The sequence below is a fragment of the Cyclopterus lumpus genome, chromosome 5, assembly GCF_009769545.1.
Source record: "Cyclopterus lumpus isolate fCycLum1 chromosome 5, fCycLum1.pri, whole genome shotgun sequence".
Lineage (NCBI taxonomy): Eukaryota > Metazoa > Chordata > Actinopteri > Perciformes > Cyclopteridae > Cyclopterus > Cyclopterus lumpus.
In genome coordinates this window covers 21,777,925-21,790,238 of record NC_046970.1, presented here as the reverse complement: position 1 = coordinate 21,790,238, position 12,314 = coordinate 21,777,925, and the positions used below count along the sequence as shown (strand labels likewise).

The following is a 12,314-nucleotide window of genomic DNA, read 5'->3' as shown; positions in this document are numbered from 1 at the left end:
GCTTCCGCTTCAGGGCAAAACGTGCATTACACACAGGAAATTATTCAACTGTTTGTGACATAACACCCTTTCAATACGACACTAAACAGGTTGTGTGTGTTCAGTGTGGAAACATGACTGAATTAAATGTACTCATGTCCGTATGCACGCTGAAAGTTTACTTTGTGTGATATACACTACGGTGTATTGTTTTTGCATTTAATGTAAAAAAAAAACAAAAAACAGAACATTAAATACAATTTGTGCCATCGATCAAAACGCACCTTAAGCCTCACACCGACGACTAGACATTTTCTGGTTGTGATTCGGTTTCACCAACATCCACATTAATGTGACGCTTTTCTTCATTTTCACTGTGTTGTATCGTGGAAGAACGCTGTACATCGACAGCCTGCAAGGAGAAAGGAAAAAAAAAACCTACATCGGGTGCACATTGACCGTTAACCTAACCGTAGTTTATACTTGGCGTCCACTTTTCCATCATGAACACACACAAAAAACCTTAAAGTCACTAATATCTCATGTCGATTTGGTACATTACATCCAAAGGAGATCCCAGTTCAAGTAAAACCTCAACGTTACATATATTCACAGTATGGTGGCGTTACCGTCACAGTAATCACGAAACAATGACACAAACCGTCCTGAATGTGAAATACTGGTGTTTATTTGTTGGCACATTTATATTACAATCTTCAGTCTTCTCGCACTGGTTTTATTCCACAGTCCCAAATGACAAAAGAAGGGAGGAGAGGAAAAATTCCAGTGACACATTTACCTTGGAGAACAGAACTACGAGTACGTAACTTCAAGGCTGAGGTCAGGTGCAAGTGTTTAGTTTGTTACTCAATTACTAGTATTTGGGGGGGGGGGGTGAATCTTTGAACTGTGTTTATCAATCAATTTCTAATTATTTAAGTCATTCAGTTATTAAAATGCCCATCTGACCATCACACTAAAGGAAACCGAATGCCACGATCCTCAGCAGTGCTTTTAATATATACACTTATTTTTTCGCGTTGGCCACAAGATGGGGCAATACATATGTATACCATCACCTTTGGTAAATAAAAAAAAAAAAAAGGAAGTGACTATCCGAAGCTCAAATTGTTCTCTAAATAATTTGTCCTCTCGCTTTTCTCCCCCCCCCCCTCCCCCGAGTTCTGAAGCTTCAATGTCCTACACGAGAGCCAAAAGTTATAGAAATCTGCAGTGAGGAAAAAGGGGAAGATACCTTTGACTCCACATTTAACTCCCAACGTGCTCATATGGAGACTTCATGTACTTCATAAATCTCCTGCTGAACTCCAGCCCAGATCACTTTACACATGACAGGAAGTGCTTGTATTTTCAGTTAGAAGGGAGTTAACAAAAAAATAAAATAAAAATTGGACACTCATCCTTATTGACCGACGTGCGTCCTCTGGCTGAAAGGGTGCCGTGTTAGCTATACACAAGACATATTCTTGTCAATAACACAACAGATTAAATTGACAAAAACAAAAAAAATGGATCCAGAACAAGTGGTCATTAATAATTAAGTCACTGGCTGTTACTTGTGAACATCCTCCTCACATTCATTTTGACAGTACCTGTCATCCAACCATCCAATTACTCAGTTTTAGATTTTTTTTTAAAGCCATATACAGATTCAAGCCCTTGACGTCCGATCGCACATTTCAATGAAGACTCGATGGGGTCTAATCAACGCACGCTTTCTCTCTTTAAGTGCCAGGTGTCCTCCCCCCCCCCCATCCCCATAAAGCCAGACTTTGGGCCAACCGCGCCTTCCTGGTGCACGGCAATAAAGTCAAAGTCTGGCCCTGTTGTGAAGGAGGCTTGTGACTCCTTCCACACATACTTTCATCCAGAGAGGGGTTTTTTTCTCTCTTTTTTTCTCTCTCTCGCCATTGACGGATAATAAAAGGAGTCTGTCTGGAGTTGGTTTTCTGGCTGAGTTGTGCCCCCACAATTACCGGGAGAAAAAGGACCATGAATAAAAAATTTTTTAAAAAGACAACCGCCCGGTGCCGAGCAACCTTCTGACCCCCTTTTCCAGCTTCGCTTTTTGTGAACACTGATTTCAGTGCCGTGTTATTTCCCATGGCGGTTTCTTTCTTTCCTTTTTTTTTTTTTTGTTGTTGAAAAAAAGGTTTCTGGACGACTGAATCATGATACTGTAGTTTCCTTAAATGTGCATCCCATCATTTTAACCAAGATGAAACAATTTTACTTTTTTTTTTTTGAGCATTCAAGAAAATACAGCCACAATCCAAAACTAAAATGGGAGAGTTTTTTTTTTTGGAGAGCTGGCAAAGTAATCGCTGTCATATCTGTATGAAAAAAAATTATTTTAAAAAAGGGACTCAAAGTTGAACTCCATATAGAAACATTGATTATAGTAGCTTTAAAGACTTTGAAAGAGGTCACTTGAAGTCATGAACCAGCAGAGTATTATTAACTGACCCCCCCCCCCCCTCGCCCAAATGCCAACGAGGCTCCTAAGGTTGGAAACTGTTTGCCATATAAATGACAGATTTAAATATGGACAGAAAACCACAGTATCATGTTAAAGTTTTTGCAGAAACAACAATGAAAGAAACCGTCTATTGCAAACCGCTGGCGGCTGCTTTACTTCTAAACTAAAATCGGTGGTTTGGAAACTCAAGACTATCGTTAAGTCAAAGAACAGTAATCCTTTACTGTTGCAAGTTTGGTTTGGTCCAAAAAAAAAACAACAATATTTCTAAAAAAAATAAAAAATAAAATAAAAAAATTCGGAATTTTGGGAATATTCGATAATAAATATGCTCCTCACTCTCCCCAATAACCACATCCCTTGTCCATGAGCCTCAGCTCTACAGTATTCTATCCCAACAGCTCAATCCATTCTTCCAGTCTCACTTGAAATGACATGTCGGACTCACAGACGAGTAAGAGGTGTTTTTGTCATTTTGTCCTCTCACCTTTGATCTATACAGAAATAAACAATTTACAATAAAAACCTCTAACATGCTATCTACAGCGCCTCCAGTTTCACAGTATTGAGCCGGCTGCCTCGCGCCACGTCGAGGCCGAGTGACGCAGCTCGGCCAAAAAGAGACTTTTTGCCAGACGTTAGAGAGAGAGAAAAAAACATAAAAACAAAAAACTAGTATCCAAAAGCATTTTACATGTTAAAAACGAGGTCTCAAACTGTACAAGGCTTGTTTGTTCTGCACCGGCATTATAGATTTGATTACTTTCGATGTCAAGCAGATGTTTTTTGAGTGTTTTTTTGGGGGCGGGGGGGGGGGGGGGGGGGGGGGGGAAATGCAGATTAAATAATAAAGGAAAAAAAATAGATAATTATGCCCACGAGTGCCCACTGAAGTCACCTGTGCCGTTACGAGCAGTGTAAACAGATTGCTTTGAACCAAACTGAATGTGAGGAGTAAAACATGGAAATGGGTTTTAATAACTTAAGTGATATGTGCTGCAAAGTCCATGATTTTTTAAAATAAAATCTACTACCCTCTCAATATGTGGAGGAAGACTTTTGTAGTCAAAGGAAATAAAATAAAATTAAAAAAAGGGGGTATTGAAAAAGGAGGTAAAGACACTGAGGAGGAACGGTGGTTCATTTGACATTGTATGTTGACATTCGCTCACTCTCTTTTACAGTGTATATTATGCGCTGCTGGGAGAGTGAAACCTGTAGTGCTTGGCAAGCTTCCCCGAAGTGAGAGAGAGAAACGCACTTGACACTTGAACAAAAAAAAAAAAAAAAAACCTAGTGGACGGGGGACGGGACGGGGGGGGGGGCGCATCCTTCTTATCGGAGACATCAACAACGACGACGATGACGATGATGATAAGGAACCAAAATGAAGAGAATCCAAAAGACCTCGCCACAAGTCTGTTGCACCGTCAGGTCACCCACAACAGAACAGTGCTCATGCAAGACAAGTCACTTCCCACAATTCTGTTCATTCAGATACAGACAACATTTCCTATCCTTATTAACATGGGGGGAGTGGGGATGGGGGGGTATGGGGAGTACACTAATGGGCACCATTCATTCACAAAGAAAAAAAAAATATATATCTGAAATAAATGGAGGAGACTTTAAAAAGACCACCAGAAGCCTTTTTTTCCGCTTAAGCACTAAGTATACACTTTTACATTACAACAGTAAAAAGTAGTTCTTGCATTCAATAAACACCACGCTAAGGGCGCGTTAAAGGAAGAGAGAGAGAGAGAGAGAGAGAGAGAGAGAGAGAGTGAGAGAAAGAGTGAGTGGAGGAGACGGGACGACATTTCATGCAGTTGTCAGTAAAAAGAAAGGAGAAGAAGAGAGAGGGGGAAAAAAAAAAAAAAAAAAAAAAAAAAAAAAACAGGGGTCAAAAATTACATTTACATTTACAAAGTGTTTCAGACTATTCACCCTACACTTGTCACCAAGTCTGTGCCACAAGTTCTGGCACAAAGTAGTTGGCAAGGCAAACCATGTTATTGAGACAGTAGAGAAGAGAAAAAAAAGAACAAAGAAGAGGAGAAGAGAAATGACACGTGGTAAGAGCGCAAGTGGTGGCGAAAGCTCCCGGGGAGGTGTCAAAGAGTTGTATGGTTTTAGTTATCTGATACCCGAGACGGAGCTCTGATTGATGCTGTAGGTAGGGGAGAGGTCCCCACTTATCGTGGCCACCAGAGGCGTTCCGTTACTGGTCAGGCAACTCTCCTGGAGGCCCTCGAAGTAGGTGGCCTGCACGGGCTTGTGACACTGCAGCACTTTTATGGCATCGTCTATTTTAAACCATTCCCTTTTTCTCCCTGTTGACAGAACGAGAGACTATTGTTGGAACAAGTTAAGACTTGTGAGACACAAACACAGGGGTGGGGGTGGGGGGGGAAAGAAACAAACACAAGTCACTAATTATCAGTACTGTGCGCACAGCGTTAAAATTAAAATAAGGAGGGCAGGAACAAAGCTGGTGTTATAATCCCCCCACACACACACAAATACAATGAAATCCCTGAATTTTAATATCACTAAAGCCTGGGCGAGAGAAATAAAGCTACAGACAGCATGTGACTGCGGGAGAACTTTGTCCGTATGATCCCTATGTTGACGAGTAAACAAATGCAGGGCTTTACCAATGTTGACCGAGTCCTCCCAGTCCTCCAGCAACTCTGTTACAAGAAGGACGTAGACGTAGGTTCTGTGTTTCCTCTCTTGGTTCTGTCGGGGGAGAGAGATAAAGTATACATATTTTCATACTCAAAACATGCGGCATGGTCACAGTTGAAGAACACACAAACAAAACAAACAAACCTCACCTCAAAAACTCCAACTAAGCGACCTAAAGTCCCCTTCACACCAGCCTGTAAAATAAAAATGAGAATGATTAAAAAGGTGAGGAGATACATATTACAGCATACAGTTACAATGGACAACTCAAGGTCTGATCTTATATATAAAAGCTGGGTTTATTAATTGTTTGTTTGTGATACGATTGTTTTTATCCCCTTCTAATTCTTGGAATCCTCCAAGTAACACAGAAGTAAAACACATATTTAGAGAAACAGACTTGAATTTGACCAAAAGTGGAAGGCATGTCTCGTTTGTACCGATTCTTCCTCGATTAATTTAACACTTCAGTGCAATGAGGTGTAATTAAGCCAACAGTAAGTAATACAATAAGTCTGACAGCCTATGTTCTGGAATTAAGACATTTAAAGCCACAACAGCTTAGTTGGAAATCAGTTTTTTACTTTACTGACCAATTGTTACTCACGCTGCAGGTGCCATTACAGTAACTTATACGAGCATGGCAACTAACACTTATTTTAATTCATGATTTAATCCGATTAAAGAAGGACGAGACGGAATTGGTGGCATTGTTATTGCCTTTCGACATGTCGGCGGGCACCAATCTGGTGAAAGAGCTGCCAGAGTCAACAGTGTTTACACAAGGGGGAACCCGAGGGTGGGTGCGACGTTTCCGTGACGACGCTATCGGTCGGGATGCCGTTATCAGCTCCAACAACCGTATGAAAAGCGGTGCAGAGAGGCGGCAGCGAGCCAACCAGCGGGGCACCCTCACGTACACCAACATGCACTAAAAGCATGAGCGACCGGCCCAAATATGTCAACAAAGCCAGGAGAAGCTCTGATAACGACACACACAGAGGAAGAGCCTTTCACACACACACGCGCATAACTATATATAATGTTAGAAAATGGTGGAAAATGCTCATCACCATCTCCTGTATCCCAAGACGTACGTTTTGTCCAACCAGATAGGGGGAAACTCGTGAAAGACAGAGACAATCTGTTAACTGTCACACACTGATGTATCGAGTACCATAAACGATCAAGTCTAAAGGTCACCAACAAACAGAACAACCACTTTGCTGATGTTCACCGCTTACCTCGCACTGTGACCTTTCACACCCCAGTCATGCAAGTGTCAGAACCTTTCCTTGAAAGAGGATGACTTGCTTGCTACTTTTAAACATAGCGACAATGGTAAAAGGAAAACAAAATCTCCACGGACAGATCAGAACTCCCAGAGGTTTAGATGCGAGAGCCAAGTCGCTCGCTGACATCTTTGCAGCTTCTTCTTCAGGTTCCAGTTTCAGTCTATAAATAAAATGTTGACTGCGCTCACTCCCCCGTGGACTCATCGTTGGAGTCGTCGAGATCATACGTAAAAGACCTAGAAATCCTGAAGACATCCCAGGGATTAAGTAATAGGCCAAAAGTCAACCTGTATATTTTTGAGATGGAAAATGTCTCCCAGCTCAAGCATTCGTGTAACTGAAGACTACTGGGCATCGTCTTGGGAGCAGGATGCACAGCATTGAGGCTGCGTTACAAGTTATGCAATACTGCCCCGTGTCTTCCTGGAGGGGGGCATGACTACCGAGCACAGGCCCGAGGTTGTGAACAGTCAGATAGGCGAACGTACTGTCTGTGATCTTTGGCCTCCTCCTGACTGGCAAGAGTTCAAACCAATAAGCAAAAGCAATCACTCATACGGTCATCAGAATAAGCTCGCCAGGATTAGGATATGTCCTGTTACACCACAGTCCAATAAGGAGCTTAGGAAGCCACAAGACATGGTGATGCATGGAGTACCACTAAACGTCACCACAAAAAGGGTCTGAATGTGGCCTTTTAGCAAACATCGGGGGTGATGCAATGTTGCTTTTGACGGTGTGGAAATGTGTTGGCAAGTCGCGGCGTGCTGCGACCGTCAAAACTACAAAGCAGCTGGAGCCAGGATAAGGGATGATATCAACATCCATCCGTGTGATGGATCACACACACACAGAGAATAGGCTTTATATGGTCAGTGACACGGCGAGAGCCGACAGCCGGGTGAGATTCAGTGTCTTCGGCGCCATGTCGCCACTCTGATCACAATGCCCAAGAGATGAACACGTGGTACACAAGTGGGATACCTGGGCGGACATTAGAGGTATAAGCAGTATTATTGATTTCCAATAAGCTGTAGGACTGTTTACTAATTGCCACACACACACACACACAAACAAAAATAGACTCATGTTGCCCTTCAAACTGCCTCTGTAACAAGGCTTGTGTGGTAAAAAAAAAAAATAGAACCGTCTAAATCAAACAAAGAATGAAAGCGGATTGTTTTTCCTTTCATTCGCTGTATTTTGTGGGATTGGACAGTGCTGCAGTGTAACCGCTGGGCAGCCAGTGTTCAATCTCAGTGTGACCTCCTTTGACACCTGAACACTGCTTTGTAACATGATGCTATGATACAGCTTACATGTTGCTAGGCTCTCTCCCTCTGTCCATGCAAACAGGATGACTGCACGGACAAAATGGGTTTCGAGAGCAAGGTATTAGGCCCAGTGTTAAATGCAGACGTGATTTAATAGATGAAACACAATACATCTTATGAGCTTCAACTAAACCAATTTGCCACGCTGCAAATGGAAATCCATTCTCAGAACAATATTCCGGGGTATAAACTAAAAGTTCAAAGAGGTGTATTTCACATTCATGTTTCAGAACTATGGGCCATGTACAGTTTGTAAGTGCACAAAGTCTGCACAGGAGCTGCATTAGAAAAAGAAGAAAAAAAGGGGGCCACAACATTTAGATATTACAACTATGAAAAACAGTTAAAGAACCAACCTCTTCACACACTTCTCGAGCTGCAGCAACACTGGGCTCCTCCTCGGGCTCCATTCCCCCTCCAGGAACTATCCACTTGTCAGGATGTCGACTACTGCTCACCAACAGCACCTGCGAAAAGCATCCCATACACAACTGGTTAGGCATCACAGCCCAACTCCGTGCCAGTTTTAGTAATTGTGTCGAACAGGCTTGTGTTCACATTAAAACCAGCGTTGCTGCTTTGACACGATTATTCGGTGATCTGTGTTCATAAATATTGACAAGAAGAGCCAAACCCATGTGACACAATAGCTAGCATTCAACTAGGACACTGAAAAACCATCAAGGCTATATGACCTGGGGCCAAGTTATCCAGCTGGATATTGTTTTGCCCCCCCCCAATAGCTTGTGTATGAGTCACTGGTATGGTTGAATTCATGGTGTCAACAATATGTTGTAAGAAAAGCTGAGACATAGCTCACTGTCGAGCTCAAGACCGCAGTCTTAAAAGTAAAAAGTGTCCAGCAGGTCAGACTGATGCATTTCCTGTAAACAGCCCATGTTCACAACCTGGCCTCTACTTTAACCAGAATGAGGAATTAAGTCTGATCCCCCCCCAGTAATACTGCTTCAACTACAACGACATCTTTGTGTGCGTTGTTGACTGGACATCAGCTTCCCGAAAATTGCGTCTGATCTCAAATAAAGGCTACTTTTTTTTAAGGGGGGGGGGGGGGGGGGGGGGGGGGGGGTTACGTGGGCGACTCACATATAAACAGTTATGTCAACTAACGTGGTGAAATGTGTACACGACAAAAAAAACAAGTTTGGATTGTTGTCATTAAGCCGGGCGGGCCAACACAACCCTCTGTGACGCGAGGGGCAAGATGAACAATGATGTTCTACGTCTTCCGATACAAGTCCCCACCCGTCACAGGGCTGTGGTCGCCGGTGTTACGCTTTAACCGGCGACCCCGTTAACTGTTCTCATCTTATTTTGCTTCACAGCTGTCGTAACTACGACAACAACAGACGCGTTTTGGCTGCGAGTCGCCAGTTAAACGGGGTCGCTCGTTAAACCGTAACACCGGCTGCTAGTTAGCAAGCTAGCGATAGCGTGCCGCTAACAGGTTGAGTCAAAGTAACGTTATGTATACATCACACACAAAAAAAAAAAAAACGAGGCTTACATAACCCCTGTTTGGTAAGTGCGAGCTAAAAAACTAATGTTTAACACACCACGACAGTAGGCAACACAAGAGGTTGGGAAACGAGTGAGTCATCGTGTCTAGCTGGCATTAAAACCCAACAGCTGATAAATACAACGATTTATACAGACGTTGGAAGCAGCCCGCTAATGTTAGCTTCGGCCCGCCAGACAGCCACATCCTCGGACTCACCTCCTCCTCGATCTCGCTCCTGAAACACAGGCAGGCGGCCCGCTTCTTGTAGCCGTCCCCGTCGTACGTCCGGGTTTGGTTCGACTTGAGCTTCATCATATCGAAAGGGGGAAACGAAAAAGTTCAAAAGTACAGCTAAGTTCACCGCGTGTGAAGACGACGGTCGTCGACGCAAAGTCCTCCTCCGGGGAACCTCGGCGTGTCACTTAAAAGAAATAACTTCTTCTTCGCTTCATTTTCACACGAACCTGGGCACAGCTACGGCACGGTCGCCATTACAAGGAGCCGCTACGCCCACGACGTAGTTGGAATTTTAACAGCTCGGGCAGCGTAAGAAAACTACGTATCTGGCGTTGGAGAATTGCAACAACGGAGAGGAGGGGGCAAAAAAAAAAAAGAAAAAAAAAAGGCAACACCACGCTCTAACTGGAGCGAGCCGGCGAAGGGAAACTGGCACTTTTGGCTCCAACTACCTTGTCACGGCCACTTGTTCAAGGCCGATATAATTAAGTAAGGTTGTAGCCCACAGCCGTAATCAAATAATTATAATGTCACGCTTTTAATGTGCTGTAGAGTTACAAACCAACAAATCAGAAATGATTGATTAATACTGGTTTGAGTAATCGGGTTTCAGCACCGCAGGTAATGGACAGCGCCCACAGATGTTCTTCAAAACTGAGCCGTGAACGTGTGTTTATAACGGTTTACCTCATTAATCTATTGAGCAATCCACCATCTGAAAAATAATAATAATGTAGTACAGTTTATGTGTAAAGCGCTTTGAAAGGTACTCGAAGGCACTTTACGTGGAAAAAAACAGAAACAATAAAAGCAATAAAAATATATACAAGGCGAGTGAGTAGTTAGTCAATAGTCCTTTAACTCACTTTTCAAGCCGGTTTCAGACTCTGTAATGTGATGATTGATAGTTTAACTTGTTCACAAGTGATAGTAAACTGAATATCTGTGGTTGGTCGGGTAAAACAACAGTTTGAATACAGCACCTTGCAATTGAACACGTTTTTCTAGTTCATAGATGGCACAATTCATCGATTTATTGAGAGAACAACCAGCTGTAAATAAAAACCATCACAAAGATGCATCGCTGCTTGAATGCCTTTCAATAGCTCTGTAGCCATGTTTTTTTAAAATAATTTGTATCCAGTATTGCATGTTTTTGCTGACATATTTGATCTTGCATGTGTTTTGTTTATTGATGTTGCTGTGAAGGTAATTGTGCAAGTTATGGTGTCATAAAGTGGAAGTAATCGTAGGCTATAATAACCTGTACAGCAGGCCTACCTTTGCTTTTATTTGTTTTTTAGGGTTAGGCTTTCCATGCTTTGCATGCATTCTCCATGTTTTCTCATCTGCCACCGTAATTGTTCTACATGTTTGACACACACGAGAAGTTTCAATGGGTTGCAATCTGCACCATCACTGCTAGTCTGCGCTTTTATTTTATTCTTTGTGGAAAAGATTAGAAAGGATGAAAATGAAGAGGCTCAAGACACAGAGCCTGTACAGTTGTTTAGCCTTTTTCTGATGTTGCTTTGGTCATTTTGTGTCTCTTTGTGGTTCCTTGTGTCTCTTTGTAGTCAACCTGTAAGTTTGGGTAGAAACCTTAAGTGTGCAGCTACAATACACACTTCATAATTTCCAACTATGATTCTTCACAGATGACAATCTTTCGCAACATACTTTTTTTTCCAAGTAGTGCCCATTTCCCAGGTAATTCCCTCTAGTTTAAAACTAGAAATGGTAAAATGGTGGCATTTCTAGTCCACCTAACATTTTGGACATTTTACACAAGTGAATTAAGCTGTATATATATATATATATTGCCATATGGGCAAGTGCAAACTGTTGTATTGTAATCAGCCAACAGAAACAGTCATCAACAGATTCCATTTTCTTGTTTCAATGACTAATAAGTTATGTTAAGTTTGTAGTAAAAGTAACTTCATAGAGAGGTAACTTCCGGAGCTGTTGCCAAGAAATGTTGTCTCTGCGATGTTCCTTTCACACACTCGCAAGCAGAAATATTTAAAAGATTCTAAAAGTAGTTATTTGATGCTTTGAAAATATTGGCTATCAGACAAATAACCACTAAAAAAAACAAGTGATTCAGAAACACGAGTAAAAGAGAAGTTTTGGTCGAGGACTAAATACATTCCCGTCACACGTCTGCCAATGCACGGTGAACTTGGTCTTGACTCACTGCCTTTAGTAATGACAGCAGAAATAGACGCGGATGAGGACCTTTACGTGTCAATCAAAAAGTTTTCTGTCGGAGTATCATCAGAGATTTAGGGGGGGGGGGGATGAGTTCAGTTAAGCTGAATTGGATAACAAGCAAAGCTGTAGCTGCAAGCCGGTAAAGCATTAGAAACAATGAATATTTCAGAAATATTATTTATCACCTCTTCAGTCTCCACAGTCCAATTTACACGCATTACAAATTGTCAGTATGATGAGTTCTGACATGAAGCCATAATTGTTTATTTTATTCTTACAGTGGCTTTATTGCTCATATTATTGCTTCTTTCACACTCCCGTTTGTCTTTTTTCTCTTGAAGTCCCATTGCTTTTACTGTGGCAACAATCAATTTTCCCACCAGGGATCAATACACGTTGCTCTCATCTTATTTACTTATATTCCCTCTGAAGTTTCTCCCAACAGATACTGATATTTGAAGTGCATCTTATCTTCCTCTGACAACGTCTCAGATGGCCCTTTATTAAATCAAATCCCATATTTACCATCCATTAGTGCC

The 12,314-nt window shown here is 42.1% G+C and overlaps 1 protein-coding gene across 1 annotated transcript; it reads right to left on the bottom strand.

Annotated features, from left to right (window-relative positions):
- Positions 1 to 645: 645 nt before the first annotated feature.
- nudt3b (nudix (nucleoside diphosphate linked moiety X)-type motif 3b) lies at positions 646 to 9,846 on the bottom strand. The gene is made up of 5 exons (XM_034532559.1): positions 9,538 to 9,846; positions 8,156 to 8,266; positions 5,320 to 5,364; positions 5,137 to 5,221; positions 646 to 4,812 (listed from the first exon to the last, which is right to left on the bottom strand). The coding sequence occupies exons 1-5, from the start codon at positions 9,634 to 9,636 to the stop codon at positions 4,616 to 4,618; spliced, it is 537 nt and encodes a 178-aa protein (XP_034388450.1). The 5' UTR covers positions 9,637 to 9,846; the 3' UTR covers positions 646 to 4,615.
- Between the last annotated feature and the right edge of the window lie 2,468 nt (positions 9,847 to 12,314).